General features: G+C 40.4%; 1 protein-coding gene across 1 annotated transcript in view; it reads right to left on the bottom strand.

Annotated features, from left to right (window-relative positions):
• Positions 1 to 18,301, bottom strand: part of Pla2r1 (phospholipase A2 receptor 1) — a 120,668-nt gene that overhangs the window by 64,509 nt on the left and 37,858 nt on the right. Inside the window, exons 7-10 of the mRNA XM_027937987.2 lie at positions 8,886 to 9,080; positions 7,188 to 7,345; positions 5,240 to 5,338; positions 1,956 to 2,068 (exon numbers count right to left, since the gene is read on the bottom strand). Of these exons, the coding sequence (XP_027793788.2) occupies positions 1,956 to 2,068; positions 5,240 to 5,338; positions 7,188 to 7,345; positions 8,886 to 9,080 (565 nt within the window). The remainder of the gene's footprint in view (positions 1 to 1,955; positions 2,069 to 5,239; positions 5,339 to 7,187; positions 7,346 to 8,885; positions 9,081 to 18,301) is intronic.

Below are 18,301 nucleotides of genomic sequence, written 5' to 3'. Positions count from 1 at the left end.
TGCTATACTAGTGTCTGTTGTATTCTGCTGCCTTTCCTATCCTCTACTATCCCCCATCCCCTCCCCTCCCATCTTCTCTCTCTACCCCAACTACTGTAATTCATTTCTCCCCCTTGTTTTTCCCCCCTTTCCCCTCACTTCCTCTTGTATGTAATTTTGTATAACCATGAGGGTCTCCTTCCATTTCCATGAAATTTCCCTTCTCTTTCCTTTTCCCTCCCACCTCTCATCCCAGTTTAATGTTAATCTTCTTCTCATGCTCTTCCTCCCAACTCTGTTCTTAGTTACTCTCCTTATATCAAAGAAAACATTTGGCATTTGTTTTTAGGGATCTTGTTGTTGTTTAATAGGGTGCATTATATTGGCATTCAATAAATACTTTTTAAATAAACTCTTGACTATTAATTTTTTGCATGGTCAGATAACATATAAAAAGTAATTAACAGCATGCCTGGTATGTGACAGGACCTCAATGAACATTAAGCAAACAAAAATTTAAAAAAGAAAAGGAAGAATGAGACATAAAAATAGATGAAACAATTATACTTATTTTCTTCAATATAGAACAATTCAACTATAATAAACAGAGGACCCTGATTTCATTGGTCAAGCTCCTGTAACGTCCAGTGTTGACTTGCTGACTAGGGACTTCTGATCCAAGGTGCTTGTGGAAGCTGCCTAGCAAGTTGGGGGGATAAAGGCTTCCTTCTGCCTGGTATCTGTACCTGGGAGGGGGAAAGGCAGAACTAAAACTAATGCTGAGATACATCAAAGGTAGCATTATACCCTAAAGAAGGTCATTTAGTCTGCCACTCGATGTCAACCCATTCCCCAGTGTATTAATCCATTTATCTGCACACATGCATGCACATTCCTGTGCATTTTTTGGAGTATATACTGGAAAAGATTTCAGGACAGATGGAGGGAGTGAGGAAAGAAAGAGGGTGAGGGAAGAGAAAAAACACTGGTGACTAAGAATGTTGACTTCCAAATCAAGGGAGAACAGAGAAAGCATACAAGGTCTCTCTACAAAGTAGACAGATGCATGAAGAGTCTCTAGACAAAACCAAAGCAGTTCTCCTATTTCCTAGTAGTCAGTGGATTTTTTTTTCATACAGATTTCCCACTACATTGCTCAGATTGGTCTTGTTCAAGTAATCTTACAGCCTCAATCTCCCAAGTAGCTGGGATTACAGGTATGTACCACCACATGCAGTTTTCAGTGGATATTTTCAAAGGTAATGGCCTTGGCACAAAAGCAAGAGACTTGTTTTGCAGGTGTCTTTCCTGTGGAACCACTGAAGAGTTCTATCCTGCTGCTTCTGTTTTAGGCATGGAGAAACTGGCCTTCCAGCCCTCACTGTCCTTGACATTGATTGTGACAGGAGGTCACCTTTGTTATGGCACTTTTTATCCCCAGTATAGCATGCTGCAAATTATATGAAGAGTAAAAAGGCACAACCCTCTGCAGGATCAGGAAGACATCTGTGCACAAAGAAGTCTAAGTCTAAACAAAATAGACCTAAGCAGCAATGGGGAGGTATTTGAATACCCTCCACATTTTCACTACACTTCCTTTTCTGCTAAAGAAAGACCCCATGCAGTTTACACATATTGTGTTTAAAAAATACTTGGTAAATATTTGTTTTCCATGACAAGCAGTTAGAAGATAAAAGCCTAAATACAACCGAGTATATTAGCAAAGCTAGTAATTAATAAATCTTTGTGGAAAGTACAAGTCATCTTAAATTTTACTATTTGTCATTCAAAAATCAATTTAGGAATAACATCAGAAGATTTAAATTCACCTCCACAAATGCTTTAGGTAATTGAATACCCTACTCTACAGCACACTTAAACATTTTAAGAAGCTCTGATTATGGTTAGATTTTATCATCCCAAGAGCCCTCACATCAAAGGATAGTAATGTTTCTGCTAGAAAATTTTAATTTTACCTGTTTGTAATGGTCACAAGTGCAGGAGGACAGTAGTAACCGCTGGAAGCCTGGTCAAAGGTGCGAAGGACTGTGTCAATTTTGTAACAGAATCTACCATGTCTCTCCCATCCCTTAAACAAGAAAAGGGGAAATTAACAGTGTGTTTTATTTTAATTAAATACCAATAGGTCTTTTTTTGCATCTTCTCATATATATAACTTTTTTCTCGGACTCACTCAAATCTCTTTGAATTCTGTCTATATTTCTCCTATCTGGTGGTTCCAATAGCTATAGCCACTTCGACACTTTTAAAATTATCTGAAAAAACTAGAAATTTTAATTAACTTAAAAATGCGAAAAATTTGACACAAATGAAAATAAAGGGGGAAAACATAGCAAACAAAAGACCACCAACTCTGGATCCAACCACAGTGTGACTTTTATCTATTAATATTGAATGAATTTCAATAAGTATAATGTCTCTGCATCTACTTTTCTCATCTGTAAAATGGTATAGTGTAATATTCATCGGGCTATTGTGAATCAAAAAGAATCAGTGCAGGCAGAGATCTTAGAGTAGAGCCAGGAAATCAGTATGAGCAAAGAAGAAAAGTGTCTAGATAATATTGGAGTCTTTTTTTTTTCAACTTTCTTTCATATTGATTGTTTCATGTTATCTCTTTGAGCTTAGGGACTTAAATAAAATCACCAACCAGTGGACCAGCTGAGCCTGGAACCCAATTCTGGTGCAATTGAGGATGGTCTTAGTTCAATCATGATACTTCCAAATAGAGAATGGCCAAAAAATATATACACATATATATGACAAAGATTATATTCCTAAATTAACTAGCTGGCCTTTTAGAGAGGAAGAAAGCTAATTTTAACACTCAGACAAAAATGACAAATATGTTGCTCTATGGCTTAGCCCTAGGAGCAAGTTAGGGTCACTCGGTTCTTTAAAATCACACGATACAGGAATCATACATTCATTATATTTCAACTGAATTATCTTAGGTCTTTTTGTTTCAGTATTATTAAACCACATTGCTTAAATGTGCCTTTTTTTATCTTTTTACTTATTCACCAGTTTTAAAATACCTTTCATTTTGTGCCATGGCAATGCTTACCTGCTTTTGATGAGGCATAAAATGCTTTCTAGAATATTTCTTGGAAAGGTCTCAGTCTTGTCAATTAAAGAAAACCTTAATTTAGAAATCTGATATTTTGGTTCAAAACATTTCATGAAATGATGTGGTTCACATGGCTCCCACATCCAGCCGTTCAGGGTCTGCTCTGAACTCACTCCCCTCTACCTCACTCCTGATCCTCTCTGTGTAACTGACAGCTCCAGAGAGACCCCTGTGAGCACTCTGTGGGCCAGGGGCAGGGAGGTTAGACTGCTTTTGTTCCTGGAAGGACATGTGGAGGGAGGCTGACAATTTGACCTTTCTAACCAACTATTCCTTCTTTATTAGCAGTTTTTGGATCATGGGCAGCTTAGCAAAACAAAAATCCAAGAACTGAACAGCCTCAAGAAAAGGGAGGGTAAAAAGAAGCGGCTGAGTAGTAACCAGGAGAACAAAACCTCTGCGCTGCAAGCCCTTGTCCACATAATGGAAGAGTGGAGAGTGACAGGAGAGTCACCCTTTGTATACTCTAGCTGCCACTTCATTTCTAAACGAAGGGATGAGGGTAATAATGTTGAAACACTTGCTTATATTGTCCAATCCCCAAAAAGTGACTCAGAGGAAAAAAATAAATCACTTTGTTTTTTGGCTTTGAATAAGACTGATTTTGTAAATTTATGTTGCAAGGGGACACTATTTAGAGAGTTCCATTAAAACAAATGGCTAAAAGAAAGGAATCATTGGAAACCATACTCAGAGGCTGATGTAAAGCAAAAAATTATCAGGAATTTTTTCATACAACAAAAGAACTAGCCCTAAACTCAGAATCTTGAAATACTGGTAATTCTAGACAGAAAAGGGAAGCAGTAAAGTTCATATAGAGCACTCTGCTTTTTTGTATAAGAAGTTGATTGCTCATTCAGCAAAAATAAAACGTGGAGTTGCCTGGAGAGCCACATAAGATAGAGATTAGGTCAGTGGTCAGCTATAACTAATTCAGGAACTGGAGTCCTTAGATAAACTGTTTGGTGACATGTCAGCTATGGCACATATATTATCCATCTGGAGTTTGAAGATGTAGTTTATATAAGCATTCATTAACAAATGGAACACAGTTTTTGCAGAGATGGATCACTGTTTAGTTTGAACATAAATAACTGGATTAAAGAAGAAAAGATTTAAAGTGGAGTTACATAAAAATCAGTCTGGGAATTTTAAAAAAATATTTATTTAGTTGTAGATGAACTTACAGTATCTTTATTTATTTTTATGTGGTGCTGAGGATCGAATCCAGTACCTCACACATTCGAGGCAAGCACTTTACCACTGAGCTACAGCCCCAGCCCCTGGGAAGTTTTTGAGAATAACACGTAGCATGAAAATTTCCGATGAAAAAGAGGGAGGGAGCAGGGGGAAGGAGAGAGAACATGGGTCCATATTCTGAGGGCACTGAGAGGTCGATTTTTAAATGCAATTTTATCTCAGGGCAGTAAATAGTCAAGAAATTTTAAAGAGATAATTTTCTACCTTTTAGGTTTAAACCTAAAGTATTACATATTTTTATTTAAACTATCTAAAATACTTTGTTACTTATATTAAAGTATCTTTATTATTGCATTTCCAAATAAAGAATATATCACAAGCATGCTTTCCTCTCCATTATTTTATTCTGTTCCAATATTTAAGCCTCAGAAGGGGAAGAAGAAGGCAAGATGCTGGGTGCCGAAGTTCACTGTGACTCCAAGGAACGCATTCGCTTTCTCTCTGACATCCCATTTGAGAACTATGAAAACCATGGGTGAGAGGAGGCATCGTGCCACAGCCATTGTTTGTACAGATGGCATAACAGGATCATTTACATTTTTTATCTCAAGGAAAAAAAGAGTAGTCTTGGGTCAAAGAGCACAGCAAGACAACGATCTCTCTCAGGGTTGTAAATCCTTCAGGTGCCTCTATCTGGGAATTGTTTGGTTTGTAAAAAGTAGCCCACACTCAGGAAAGAGAGAGAAAGAAAGAGACAGAGGGGGTGGGAAGGAGAGGAGGAATGGAGAGCAAAGAGAGGGAAGGTAAAGGAAAGGTGGGGAAGACAGAGATTTACTTTAAATTAAGGGCAGATATATTATTCTACCTATATAGACCCTGTACCTAAATTGCAGTGTTACCCATACTTACCTCTTGACATCCTGATTCAGCATCAGGAAGAAAATGGCCTGCTTTTTTACAAATGTAAAAATAGGTTTCTTCGCAATTTTTGACTTTCCAATATCCCTCCTATGGGAGAAAATGTTATGATGAATGAATACACTCTATGCTCATGCTTGTGGGCAATACCCCTTATTATGACCCAATATCTGATTAATAGCAAGTGTTTCCAGTGGGGCCATGTTTCAGGACCCTGCCTAGGAAAGGGTCATCAGCCCCTCCAGGGAGGGGAAGCCCCATTCTCTCTCCAGCATGCAACAGTTTTGATGCCCGCAATTTAGAAACGGGTTAGGAGGGAGGATACAACTGATATTTCTTGGTTGCTGCTGTGTACTAGACCTAATGTTGGGTGATTTTCATGAATTTCAATGTTTCTATCAGGTAGAAATTTTTCTAATTTGAAGATTAGGCTTGATGCTTTGCACAAAGTTCTATAGTCAGTAAAAAAAATTAGAGCTAGGATTGATATCTGGGTCAGTCTGGCTTTGCATTAAGCTGCTCTCAAATTTTCTTTTAAAAAGATGGGATGGAGTAATGGTTCAAAATCATTAGTGTGTAACAGAATCACCTGGAGGGACTCCTGAAACACTGATGGCTGTAGCCCTTGATCAGATATTTCATTCAATGGGTCTGGTGGGACCTGAGGATTTGTAATTGTAAAAGGCTTCAGGTGATGGTGATGTTGCTGGTCTAAGGTCATGCCTTGAGAACCACGTGGATGGAGTCATCCCTCTGATCGATTGAGAGTGCCACTTTCTCTTCCCAACCACTTCTAAGTGTTAAATCAAAGGCTCTGCTGCTTTTATGTATAAACTTGATGCTGGGGAAATACCTGGAAGCCACTGTGAATCATCCTAGATAACATTCACATGGTTGAAATTCATGTTCAACCCCCAAAGTCCTTCTCCATCATTAAGTTTTCAGAGCATCACCCAGCTCTTTATATAATAGGCTGTCTTCTCCCAGCTCTACCAACGGCTGTTCTCAGATTCCTCATTAATAATAATATAATATCTGCCAGCAGATTAAAATTTTAATTTCCCAAATGATTTTTTATTTTAATTCAAGTCAGAACTGTAGATTAAAACCACACAATTCAAATTTCAGTTGGTATTTCAGGTATACAGAATTTTAGGGGAATATGGAGCCCTTCCGTGACCTTCAGATGCATACTCTGTCAAGGGCTGACATTTTCACCTGTAAGAGCAGCACTGTCCCTCCCCATGGAATCTTCCAGCAAACCATCCAATTATAGAATAGTCAGGCATACCAGAGTTGCTTAATGACTGTTGGATAGATAGATAGATGAATGAATGAGTGGTTTCGTAGGCTTTCACATTTAAATTTAGGTGTTAATCATGATTAGGTAACTTGTTACATATAACGAGTATTTCATTTTAAGGCTTACTTGATGAAAATAAGTGTTAATTTTTATATACCTACTACTTAAGGAAATAAGCTGTTACAAAGGGGGTTACAGAATATCCCACTTAGAGGATATTCTACCTCACTCTTTTAAAATAATACTATCTATCTAAATGTTGGCTCCTGTTCTATAAAAAAGCTAAGTGAAATATTCTTGTAAGTCAATAGGAAATGGTCATCTTAATTATATCAAAACCAATGAGTCAATAACATTTCTACTATAGGAGCATGAACTGTGGTGGATTTAAGCAGAGTCAGACCTATGACAAAGATTTAGGAGGTCACTGTTTCTCCTTCCCCCAAAGGAACTCAGAGGCACTGCATTAACATGTATAATTGTGACTGCATATGTTATGCAGGCCTTACGACACCCAACAATAAAGGTGACACAGAAGTAAGTGTCTTGGTCTCTGCTGTGGCCCAAGTCCCTGGCATAGGAGGTCCTTGACATAGGTCCAGCAACATGTGCATTGAAAAAAACGAATCAACTTACAGATTGCTCTGCTGAGATGCATTGCTGGCTTCTATTTGGAAAAATTCGGGGCTCAAGGGTGTGCCAATTAGTAAAGATGACTGAGGAGCCATTAGACCATTCAAAGAAAACTGGAATTTTATTGCTGCTCAAACCAATCCATGTTTCGGATGCATTTTCTGTAAGAGACAATTGTAAATTACTTAGGAGATTCTATTATTTGCAAAGGTGTTAATGCACTGAAGTTATTAACAAAACATACTACTTTACATGTGATTGCTTCATGTGAAGAAACCCGTTTAAGCTTCATATAAATACCTGTCTAAACTTTCCCCTCCCACAATATTCAGATCTGCTTCAAGACCTTTTAAGTGAAGCAAAGGGTGAGCTAAAGCCATCATAATGACAAAACCAAAGCATGTCAGACTCCTTGGACTCTAGCTCCTATTATAGTGAGTAAAATAGACCTGAAAATCTGGTTTTGCTTCTGCCTAGAGAAAGGGAAAAAAAAATGGGAAGGTTGATTGGATTATGAAAAGGGACATTTAAAAGAAGCATTTGTAATGATATCTACCTTTAATATTTTTCTCTTTTTCATCCCCCCACCCCACACAAAGGAGAAAAGGAACAAAAGCTCTTAAATGAATTAAATTGGCCAAATTATGTTGTTGTATCATGTGCACGTATGAGTATGTAACAATGGATCCCACTATTATGTATAATTATAACTCACCAATAAGAAATATGAAAAAAATAAAATGGGAGCAATGGGTTTCTGGAAAAGTAACAAAGTATGACCGCCTAGATAGGGTAAAGAGACCCCAGGTGGTTAAGCAATGTCTAAGTGTCCTTGTGGACACAGAGGCAGCCTTAGGATTCTTTTAATCCCAAATAGAAAGGATTAGTGAAAATGACAGGAAGATTTGTGTTTTCATGCCAAAGCAAAACCTAACATTCAAAAGGTCATCAGAGTAGAGTTCTGGGGGTTTCTGGGTTTGTTTTCATTTTTAAAAATGAAATGAATGGTTTCAATGTTTTCCAGCAGGATTCCTGTGAACTATAGGACAGAGAGGAGCAGACTGGATCTGAAGGGCTGAAGGTAGAAGAGATTGGAAGCCAGGAACTCACACATGACAGACTGCCTGAAAATCACCACGCCAAATAAATTATGCCTTTCTCATAACTTATACCTGAAGTTATTTCACTTAATTATTTGCTTAAGGAATTCCCTTTACATGACCAGCACACAACTACCACATAATGGCCATAAAACTAAATCATAGGTTTAGATTTTGCATTAGAAGTTTCAGAAAATGCTATTACCCCTTAAAACAATTAAAAGCCATCTAATACATATTTGGCATATGTGGAGATGTTACAAAGTTTCTGAACATGCATTTAGTAAAAATCCAATGAATTTGCATTCCTGAATACTATTGAGAACCTTTAAATAAATGTGCCCAAAACACTTTTAAATAGCTTAAATTTCTTTTCAGCTCCACTAATAAAACATTACTGTGGTCTGGGTTGTGGCTCAGTGGTAGAGCGCTTACCTCGCACGTGTGAGACCCTGGGTTTGATCCTCAGCACCACGTAACAATAAATAAATAAATTAAATAAAGGTATTGTGCCCAACTACAACTAACAAATAAATTTTTTTTTTTAAAAAGTTACTGCATCATGTTTCATTATTCTTAAATCTAAGGCAAAGATACTCACCATCTCTAAGGAGGTTTACAAGGAACTCCACCTCTGCTAATGAAGCTATGTCTATTAATGTGCTATTATCAGACTGGCAAGAATGCAAAGCCTCATTCCAGGTTTTTTCTTCTTTCTGAAGTTTGTAGCAATTACGATTGTAGGGATTCCAGCCAGGCTCACAGTGGGTAGCGTGATATTTCCAAGCATCTTTATCTTTTTTCAACAAAAAGCAATGAAATTTTCCACAATTATTTTAACATGACTTATTACTCTTTATTTAAATTGCCATCAATATGATTACTTTGAAAATGTGAAAGTCAAGATAAATGCAATGACATATAAATCGTGGAATTTTAGATCCTCAGAATTGAGAAGGGCCTAGTCTCTGATCTAGATCTAGATCTAAGGTAAAATGAATCTTAGCTCCTCATTTTCCAGATGAGACATCTAAGGCACAAAGCAGTAGGAGACTTTACAAAGATCATGTACAACAAAAGCTGAAAGTCAGGGCTAGTTAACAGGGTTAGGTATGATTTCACTGCTATCTGGGGAAGAAAACATTCTTTTAAAATTGCTTCTTGGACTCTGACAACAATTAGAATCATAGTCCAAGAATGTAGAACATTTAGACATCATCCGGTGATTTTCAAGCTAGGAAACGAAGCCACACAGATCCCTTTTAAAATATGGAGTTTTAAGCCTCAGTCTAAAGGTACGAAAAAAAAGGTGAAGGAGGAACTTTTTCTGATGGAAGCAATAGCAGAGCCAAGCAAGAACCTGGTGTAGCAGAGCAAGATGGTGGTTGAGGGCTGGGATGCAGCTCAGGGGTAGAACACTTGCCTGACATGTGGGAGGTGCTGGATCTGCTCCTCAGTATGTTCACTCTTGTGTGCTTGCCATGCACAGCCCCCTCACCCTCACCCCCAAGATGGAGATGAGTAAGATCCTCCAGTGATGTCTCCCCACAGAACACAAAGCTGAACAGCTATTCATGCACCAAACTATCTTCACAAGACCCAAGGAAATCAGATGAGAGACTAGGCCCTGCTTTTAGTACAACAAAATGAAAGGGCATACTGAAGAAGGCAGGAAGGAAAGTGTCACCTCTCCTCCAACTCCAAGCAGTCCGGCACATAAAGAGATGCCTCCTCCTTGGGGGAAGTAGAGAGAACCATGTTCGGGGTCTTCAACTTGAAACCCAGTACCAGGCCCACCATGGTGAAACCCTGTGACCATGGCCCCTATTGCCAGACCAGTTCCTGTGGACTGACCCCCACGAATTGTTAGGCTGACTGTCTCCACTAAGTTTCCTCTAATCTCCAACAGCAGAGCAGGGAGCAGGACTCCCTTTTTGGGGAACAGGGCATGAAAGCTAGCACAGGGCTTTGTGTTGGAGCCCCAGTGCCAGGCCCACTGCAGTGAGACCCAGCACCTCTTAGAAACTGAAGACCTCATTCACAGGCCACAACTCCTAGATAGAGCCTCTGCGTCAGCCCCAGCATCAGGTGGAGATCGGTTGAGTTTTTGCCTGCATCATCTCTGGCTGTAGAATGAAACTAGGGTACACCTACCCTCTTCCTGAGACTGTACAGGCCCCTGCAGCTATGAGATTCAAGTACAACCTAGTTTAATTCAGCCTTGGTGTCTTCCACCACCAGTCTCAGACAGCAGCTATTTTCTTTTCTTTTTTGGGGTGGGGTGAGGTAGGTGGATACTGGGGATTGAATTCAGGGCCACTCAACCAGTGAGCCACATCTCAGCCCTATTTTGTATTTTATTTAGAGACGGGGTCTCAGTGAGTTGCTCAGTGCCTCGTTTTTGCTGAGGCTGGCTTTGAACTTGCAAACCTCCTGTTTCAGTCTCCCGAGCCACTGGAATTACAGGCGTGTGCCACCTAACTCGGCTAGCCAGTTATTTTCTGAGGGCAATGCTCTCAGATAGTGTTCTAGAACTGCTTGTGAACTAGAAAGACCTACATCCCAGGGGCACAGACTCATGTTTTGGCCTGTTTCTCTGCCATCTGTGGTGGTATGGGCCTCGGAATACCCCTGAGACTGTGCAGGCCTTTGCAGCTATGAGACTCAGGTGTTACAGCTTAGTGACAGTCTTAGTGGCCAAGGGACTGCCTTCACAACACTACCTCAATCTTGGGCAGTATAATGTGCTGCAAAATGCCATTGACTGTGGGTAGGAGAGGGTGGTAAGTACAAGACTTTGCCCTAGACCTCAGTGCTAATTTGGTGAACCTTAACACCGGGCAGATCCTGGTGGGTTCATCCCCAGGCCTGCCTGCAGATGAAGCCTCTGGAACAGCTCCAGTGCCAGGGGAAGATACATGGCCTCAGTCTATTGTATTTCTATTCTAGCTAATGGCAGAATAGGGCCACAAGTCCATCTCATCAATAGACAGCCCATAGAGTGAGCCTTGCTCCTACCCAATTTGTGTTGGTCTTAGTGGGCTATGGGCTCAGGGTGTGATGAAGCTTGCGTGGCCACAGGTATGACACAGGAACCTGGGGCTGGTCCATCCATCTGCCTAGGGCCAGGTAGAATCCTGCAGTGTAACCACAGGCCAGTAACTGTGGATGAGGCATCTGGGGTTACTGGTGTTCAAGAAGGACTTGAAAATGCTGAAGGGGTAGAAAGCTTACTCAAAGAAATAATAACAGGAAACTTCCCAAACCTAGAGAAGGATACAAATATCCAAGTACAAGAAAGTTAAAAGTTACCAGTCAGATTTAACTTACCAGGGCTAGCCCAAGGTATTTTATAATCAAGCTCTAAAAGGTGAAAGATGAAGAGAAGATTCTCAAAATTGCAAGAGAGACAAACAGCACATTGGAGTCTCCCAATTTACTCAACAGCAGACTTCTTAGCAGAGACCTGGTAGACCAGGACAGAGTGGCCTGAGATTTTCATAGTACTGAAGGAAAAATAAATAAAAAGACTATCTTCTGAGGATACTGTACCCAGCAAATCTATCCATTAGAAATGAAGAAGAGATCAAGACATTCCCAAATGAAAACTTGAGAAAATACAATACTACCAGATCTATTACACAAGAAATGCTAAAGGAAGTTCTTAAAACTGAAAGAAAGAGACATTAATGAGTAAAAGTATTTATGGGAAGGTAGAAAACCTACTAGTAAGAGTATATAAACAAATTCAGAATGTTCTCATATTTTCTCATATGGTAAGTATGGTGTTAAACCATTCATATCTTTAATATAAAAACTAAAATTCAAAATGTTGAAAAATAATAACTACATTAATGTGTTAAGAGATAGACAATATAGAAAGATGTAAAATGGGCTATCAAAAAATTTAAATGTGAGGAGGAAGGGGATGTTAATGTGTACTTTTCTTAGTAGTATATTTTCTCTTGTTCTTTTGTATTTGGTTCTGTTCTGGTCTTTAAGTTGGTAAAAATTAAAAATAACTTGTTATAATCAAAAGTTATGTTTTGTAAGCCTCATGGTAACCACAAAGCAAAAATCTATAATAGACAAAACAAAATAAAAAGTGAAGAATCAAAACATACTGATAGATGATCCAACATGGCGGCGAGAGGGGAGGCAGTGCTTTCAGTACCTCCTCAACAACGGGGTCAGAGAGACGCATGGATACGCTTAGATTCGACCTGCTGAGAAACTCCTAGCAAAATTCCACTAAAGAGAGACCGGCCGGGAATTGGAAGGATTTTTGGAGGTGACAGTCTGCGCTAGACGAGTGAATCTCCGCCACGCAGCGCAGAGGTCCAGACCCGCCAGCCGCTGCCCGCGCGACTCGGCGACTGTCGGCTGCCTGCACGCGGCCACCGCGTCAGGGCGGATAGCCTCCGAGACGCAGCGCAGCAGGAGCAGTGCAGGGACTCTAGGAAGAGGTCTCTCGCCAAGCCTTCATGAAATAGCAAACCGGGAGCTGAAACCAACCAGACAGACCATTCCCACCCCTCCCTTCGGACACTCCGGCAAGGAGCCTGGGGCCCGCCATAGCAGAGTGGTGACATCACCAGAGTTCCGCCGACAGAATTCCTTCCCAGCGGAATCCACATTAGCAGGTGTGTGACTCCCACCCCCTCCAGATACAAGCAGCCAGGAAACCACCGGGGGCGTGTCTGTAGGGAAGCAGAGGGGATTCCAGATCCCCACCTCCCCTTAACACCAGCGGCGACACCCAAGATCTTAGCCGCCAGTTTCTGGGGGCGTGCCCACCAAAGGGGTCCGGAAAAATTAAACTGTTGGTTCCCAGATCACCCCACCACAGCACTGGGGCTTAATTGAATGACAGAGAGGGTGTTCATCGTTCGGGATATAGGACACGCGGTGGGGCTGCAAGTGTAATCAGATCCTTGGGGAACCGCCTCTGGTGAACAGGACCTGGCTGGCTGGCTGGGAGGAGGAACAGGGGGAGGGGCCGGATAAGTGAAAGGGCTATGGACTAACAGGATTGAGAGGCTCCCAGGAGCCACCGTACAGGGATTTCTGTCAGCACATAGAGGGCAGAAGCTCGGCTCAGAGGGCACAGCTCCGCCTATTGGAAGAGAAGAAAATGGGATTCAGCCATAGAACAGGGGATGCCAGCATGGCAGAGATCTGATGTCATCGGAGAGCGGCCGAGGTGAAAACTTCATCGGTGCCAGCGGCGACGGAAACAGTTGGTCCCCTGGTAGGGAGGGTGAGTCACAGATACCCGAGTCTCTCTCGCTTTGTCGTCGAGCCAGAGGGGAGGAGAGGGGCTCCCGCCCGCACCCGCAAAGTAGGCAGACCTGCGACCAACCAACCTGCAGATCAGGCCCAGCGGTCTGCAGGCGTGGTAGGAGGGGCAGGGCAGAGCCGCCGCCCGCGCCGGCAAGGTAAGCAGACCTGCGACAGACCGGTGGATCAGGCCCAGCGGCCTGCCAGCGTGGTACACACTTCATCCCAACTGGAGTAGGGGCAGAGCAGAGCCTTCGCCCGCGCCCAGATCAGGCCCAGCAGCCCGCCTGTGTGGTGGTCAAGTGACCCCAATTGGAGTGGGGGCGGAGCGGAACTGACACCCAGCCCGCAAGGTGGGCAGACCTGCGACCAACCTGCAGATCAGGCCTAGCGGTCCCTGGGCGTGGTAGGAGGGGCAGGGCAGAGCCTCCGCCCCCACCTGCAAGGTAGGCAGACCTGCGACAGAACGGGGGATCAGGCCCAGGGGTCCGCGGGCGTGGTAGACACCTCACACCAATTGGAGGAGGGGCAGAGCTGAGCCCCTGCCCGCACATGCAAGGGAGACTTTTCAACTATACAAGAGCAATATAAATATACAGGGGGGGAAAAACTTTCAAAAACACAACAGTTTCACCAAGAAGAAAGAAACGCAAGCAGTATGAAAAGACAAGGAAAGAAAGGACTACAAGCAATGCAGGTCAGCTCAACTTTAGAAGAGGTAACAGCTGCAGCAGATGGAATGTCAGATAAAGAATTCAGGATATATATGCTTCAGATGATCTGGAGTATCAAGGAAGAAATTAGACAGCAAAATCAGACAATGAAAGATCACTTCGACAAGGAATTACACAAACAAATCCAGGAAGCAAAGGATCAACTATACAGGGAGATAGAGGTTATAAAAAACAAACAAACAGAAATCCTAGAAATGCAGGAAGCAATAAACCAACTTAAAAACTCAATTGAGAGTACTACCAGCAGAGTAGAACACTTAGAAGATAGAACATCAGACAATGAAGACAAAGTATTTGAACTTGAAAAGAACATAGACAGCTCAGCAAGATTGTTAAGAAACCATGAGCAGAACATCCAAGAAATATGGGATAACATTAAGAGACCAAACTTAAGAGTCATTGGGATACAGGAAGGTATAGAACTCCATACCAAAGGAATGAGCAATTTATTCAAGGAAATAATACGAGAAAACTTCCCAGACTTGAAGAATGAGACAGAATCCCAAATTCTAGAAGCCTACAGGACGCCGAATGTGCAAAATTATAAGAGATCCACACCTAGACACATTATAATGAAGATGCCCAACATACAGAATAAGGAGAGAATTTTAAAAGCTACAAGAGAAAGGAAGCAGATTACATTTAGGGGCAAGCCAATTAGGATAACAGCTGATCTTTCAACACAGACTCTGAAAGCTAGAAGATCCTGGAATAACATATTTCAAACACTGAAAGAAAATGGGTTCCAACCAAGAATTGTGTATCCAGCGAAATTAAGCTTCAGGATGGAAGATGAAATTAAAACCTTCCACGACAAACAAAAGTTAAAAGAATATGCAGCTAGAAAACCATCTCTTCAAAACATCCTCAGCAAAACATTACAGGAAGAGGAAATGGAAAATAACAATGAAAACCAACAGTGGGAGGTAGGACAGTAAAGGGGGGGGATAATCAAAGAGGAAAACAAACCATGTTTAGTAACATAAATAAACAAATATGGCTGGAAGAACAACCCATATCTCAATAATAACCCTAAATGTTAATGGCTTAAACTCACCAATTAAGAGACACAGGCTAGTAGAATGGATCACAAAACAAGACCCAACAATATGCTGCCTACAGGAGACGCATTTGATAGGAAAAGACATACATAGGCTGAAGGTGAAAGGTTGGGAAAAATCATATCACTCATATGGACTTCGGAAACAAGCAGGAGTGTCCATACTCATATCAAATAAAATAGATTTCAAGCCAAAGTTAATCAAAAGGGATAAAGAGGGACACTACATACTGCTTAAGGGAACCATACACCAACAAGACATAACAATCATAAATATATATGCCCCAAACAATGGTGCAGCTATGTTCATCAAACAAACTCTTCTCAAGTTCAAGAGTCTAATAGACCACCATACAATAATCATGGGAGACTTCAACACACCTCTCTCGCCACTGGACAGATCTTCCAAACAAAAGTTGAATAAGGAAACTATAGAACTCAATAACACAATTAACAACCTAGACTTAATTGACATATATAGAATATACCACCCAACATCAAGCAGTTACACTTTTTTCTCAGCAGCACATGGATCCTTCTCAAAAATAGATCATATATTATGTCACAGGGCAACTCTTAGACAATATAAAGGAGTAGAGATAATACCATGCATCCTATCTGATCATAATGGAATGAAACTGAAAATCAACGATAAAAGAAGGAAGGAAAAAGCATACATCACTTGGAGAATGAACAATAGGTTACTGAATGATCAATGGGTTATAGAAGACATCAAGGAGGAAATTAAAAAATTCTTAGAGATTAATGAAAACACAGACACAACATATCGGAATCTGTGGGACACATTGAAAGCAGTTCTAAGAGGAAAATTCATTGCCTGGAGTTCATTCCTTAAAAAAAGAAAAAACCAACAAATAAATGATCTCATGCTTCATCTCAAAATCCTAGAAAAAGAAGAGCAAAACAACAGCAAAAGAAGTAGAAGGCAAGAAATAATTAAAATCAGAGCTGAAATTAATGAAATCGAAACAAAAGAAACAATTGAAAAAATTGACAAAACTAAAAGTTGGTTCTTTGAAAAAATAAACAAAATCGACAGACCCTTAGCCATGCTAGCGAAGAGAAGAAGAGAGAGAACTCAAATTACTAGCATACGGGATGAAAAAGGCAATATCACAACAGACACTTCAGAAATACAGAAGATAATCAAAAATTATTTTGAATCCTTATACTCCAATAAATTAGAAGATAGTGAAGGCATCGATAAATTTCTGAAGTCATATGATCTGCCCAGTTTGAGTCAGGAGGATATAGACAACCTAAACAGACCAATATCAATTGAGGAAATAGAAGAAACCATCAAAAGACTACCAACTAAGAAAAGCCCGGGACCGGATGGGTATACAGCAGAATTTTACAAAACCTTTAAAGAGGAACTAATACCAATACTTTTCAAGCTACTTCAGGAAATAGAAAAAGAGGGAGAACTTCCAAATTCATTCTACGAGGCCAACATCACCCTGATACCTAAACCAGACAAAGACACTTCAAAGAAAGAAAACTTCAGACCAATATCTCTAATGAACCTAGATGCAAAAATCCTCAATAAAATTCTGGCGAATCGGATACAAAAACATATCAAAAAAATTGTGCACCATGATCAAGTAGGATTCATCCCTGGGATGCAAGGCTGGTTCAATATACGGAAATCAATAAATGTTATTCACCACATCAATAGACTTAAAATTAAGAACCATATGATCATCTCGATAGATGCGGAAAAAGCATTCGACAAAGTACAGCATCCCTTTATGTTTAAAACTCTAGAAAAACTAGGGATAACAGGAACATACCTCAATATTGTAAAAGCAATCTATGCTAAGCCTCAGGCTAGCATCATTCTGAATGGAGAAAAATTGAAGGCATTCCCTCTAAAATCTGGAACAAGACAGGGATGCCCTCTCTCACCACTTCTGTTCAACATAGTTCTCGAAACACTGGCCACAGCAATTAGACAGACGAAAGAAATTAAAGGCATAAAAATAGGAAAAGAAGAACTTAAATTATCACTATTTGCAGATGATATGATTCTATACCTAGGAGACCCAAAAGGCTCTACAAAGAAACTATTAGAGCTAATAAATGAATTCAGCAAAGTGGCAGGATATAAAATCAACACGCATAAATCAAAGGCATTCCTGTATATCAGCGACAAATCCTCTGAAATGGAAATGAGGACAACCACTCCATTCACAATATCTTCAAAAAAAATAAAATACTTGGGAATCAACCTAACAAAAGAGGTGAAAGACTTATACAATGAAAACTACAGAACCCTAAAGAGAGAAATAGAAGAAGATCTTAGAAGATGGAAAAATATACCCTGTTCATGGATAGGCAGAACTAACATCATCAAAATGGCGATATTACCAAAAGTTCTCTATAGGTTTAATGCAAGGCCAATCAAAATCCCAAAGGCATTTCTTGTAGAAATAGAGAAAGCAATCATGAAATTCATATGGAAAAATAAAAGACCTAGAATAGCAAAAACAATGCTAAGCAGGAAGTGTGAATCAGGCGGTATAGCGATACCAGACTTCAAACTATACTACAGAGCAATAGTAACAAAAACAGCATGGTACTGGTACCAAAACAGGCGGGTGGACCAATGGTACAGAATAGAGGACACAGAAACCAATCCACAAAACTACAACTATCTTATATTTGATAAAGGGGCTAAAAGCATGCAATGGAGGAAGGATAGCATCTTCAACAAATGGTGCTGGGAAAACTGGAAATCCATATGCAACAAAATGAAACTGAATCCCTTTCTCTCACCATGCACAAAAGTTAATTCAAAATGGATCAAGGAGCTTGATATCAAATCAGAGACACGCCGTCTGATAGAAGAAAAAGTTGGCTACGATCTACATACTGTGGGGTCGGGCTCCAAATTCCTCAATAGGACACCCATAGCACAAA

Source organism: Marmota flaviventris, chromosome 11, assembly GCF_047511675.1.
Source record: "Marmota flaviventris isolate mMarFla1 chromosome 11, mMarFla1.hap1, whole genome shotgun sequence".
Lineage (NCBI taxonomy): Eukaryota > Metazoa > Chordata > Mammalia > Rodentia > Sciuridae > Marmota > Marmota flaviventris.
The sequence above is the reverse complement of the archived record's forward strand: the minus strand, read 5'-3'. Positions and strand labels throughout refer to the sequence as shown.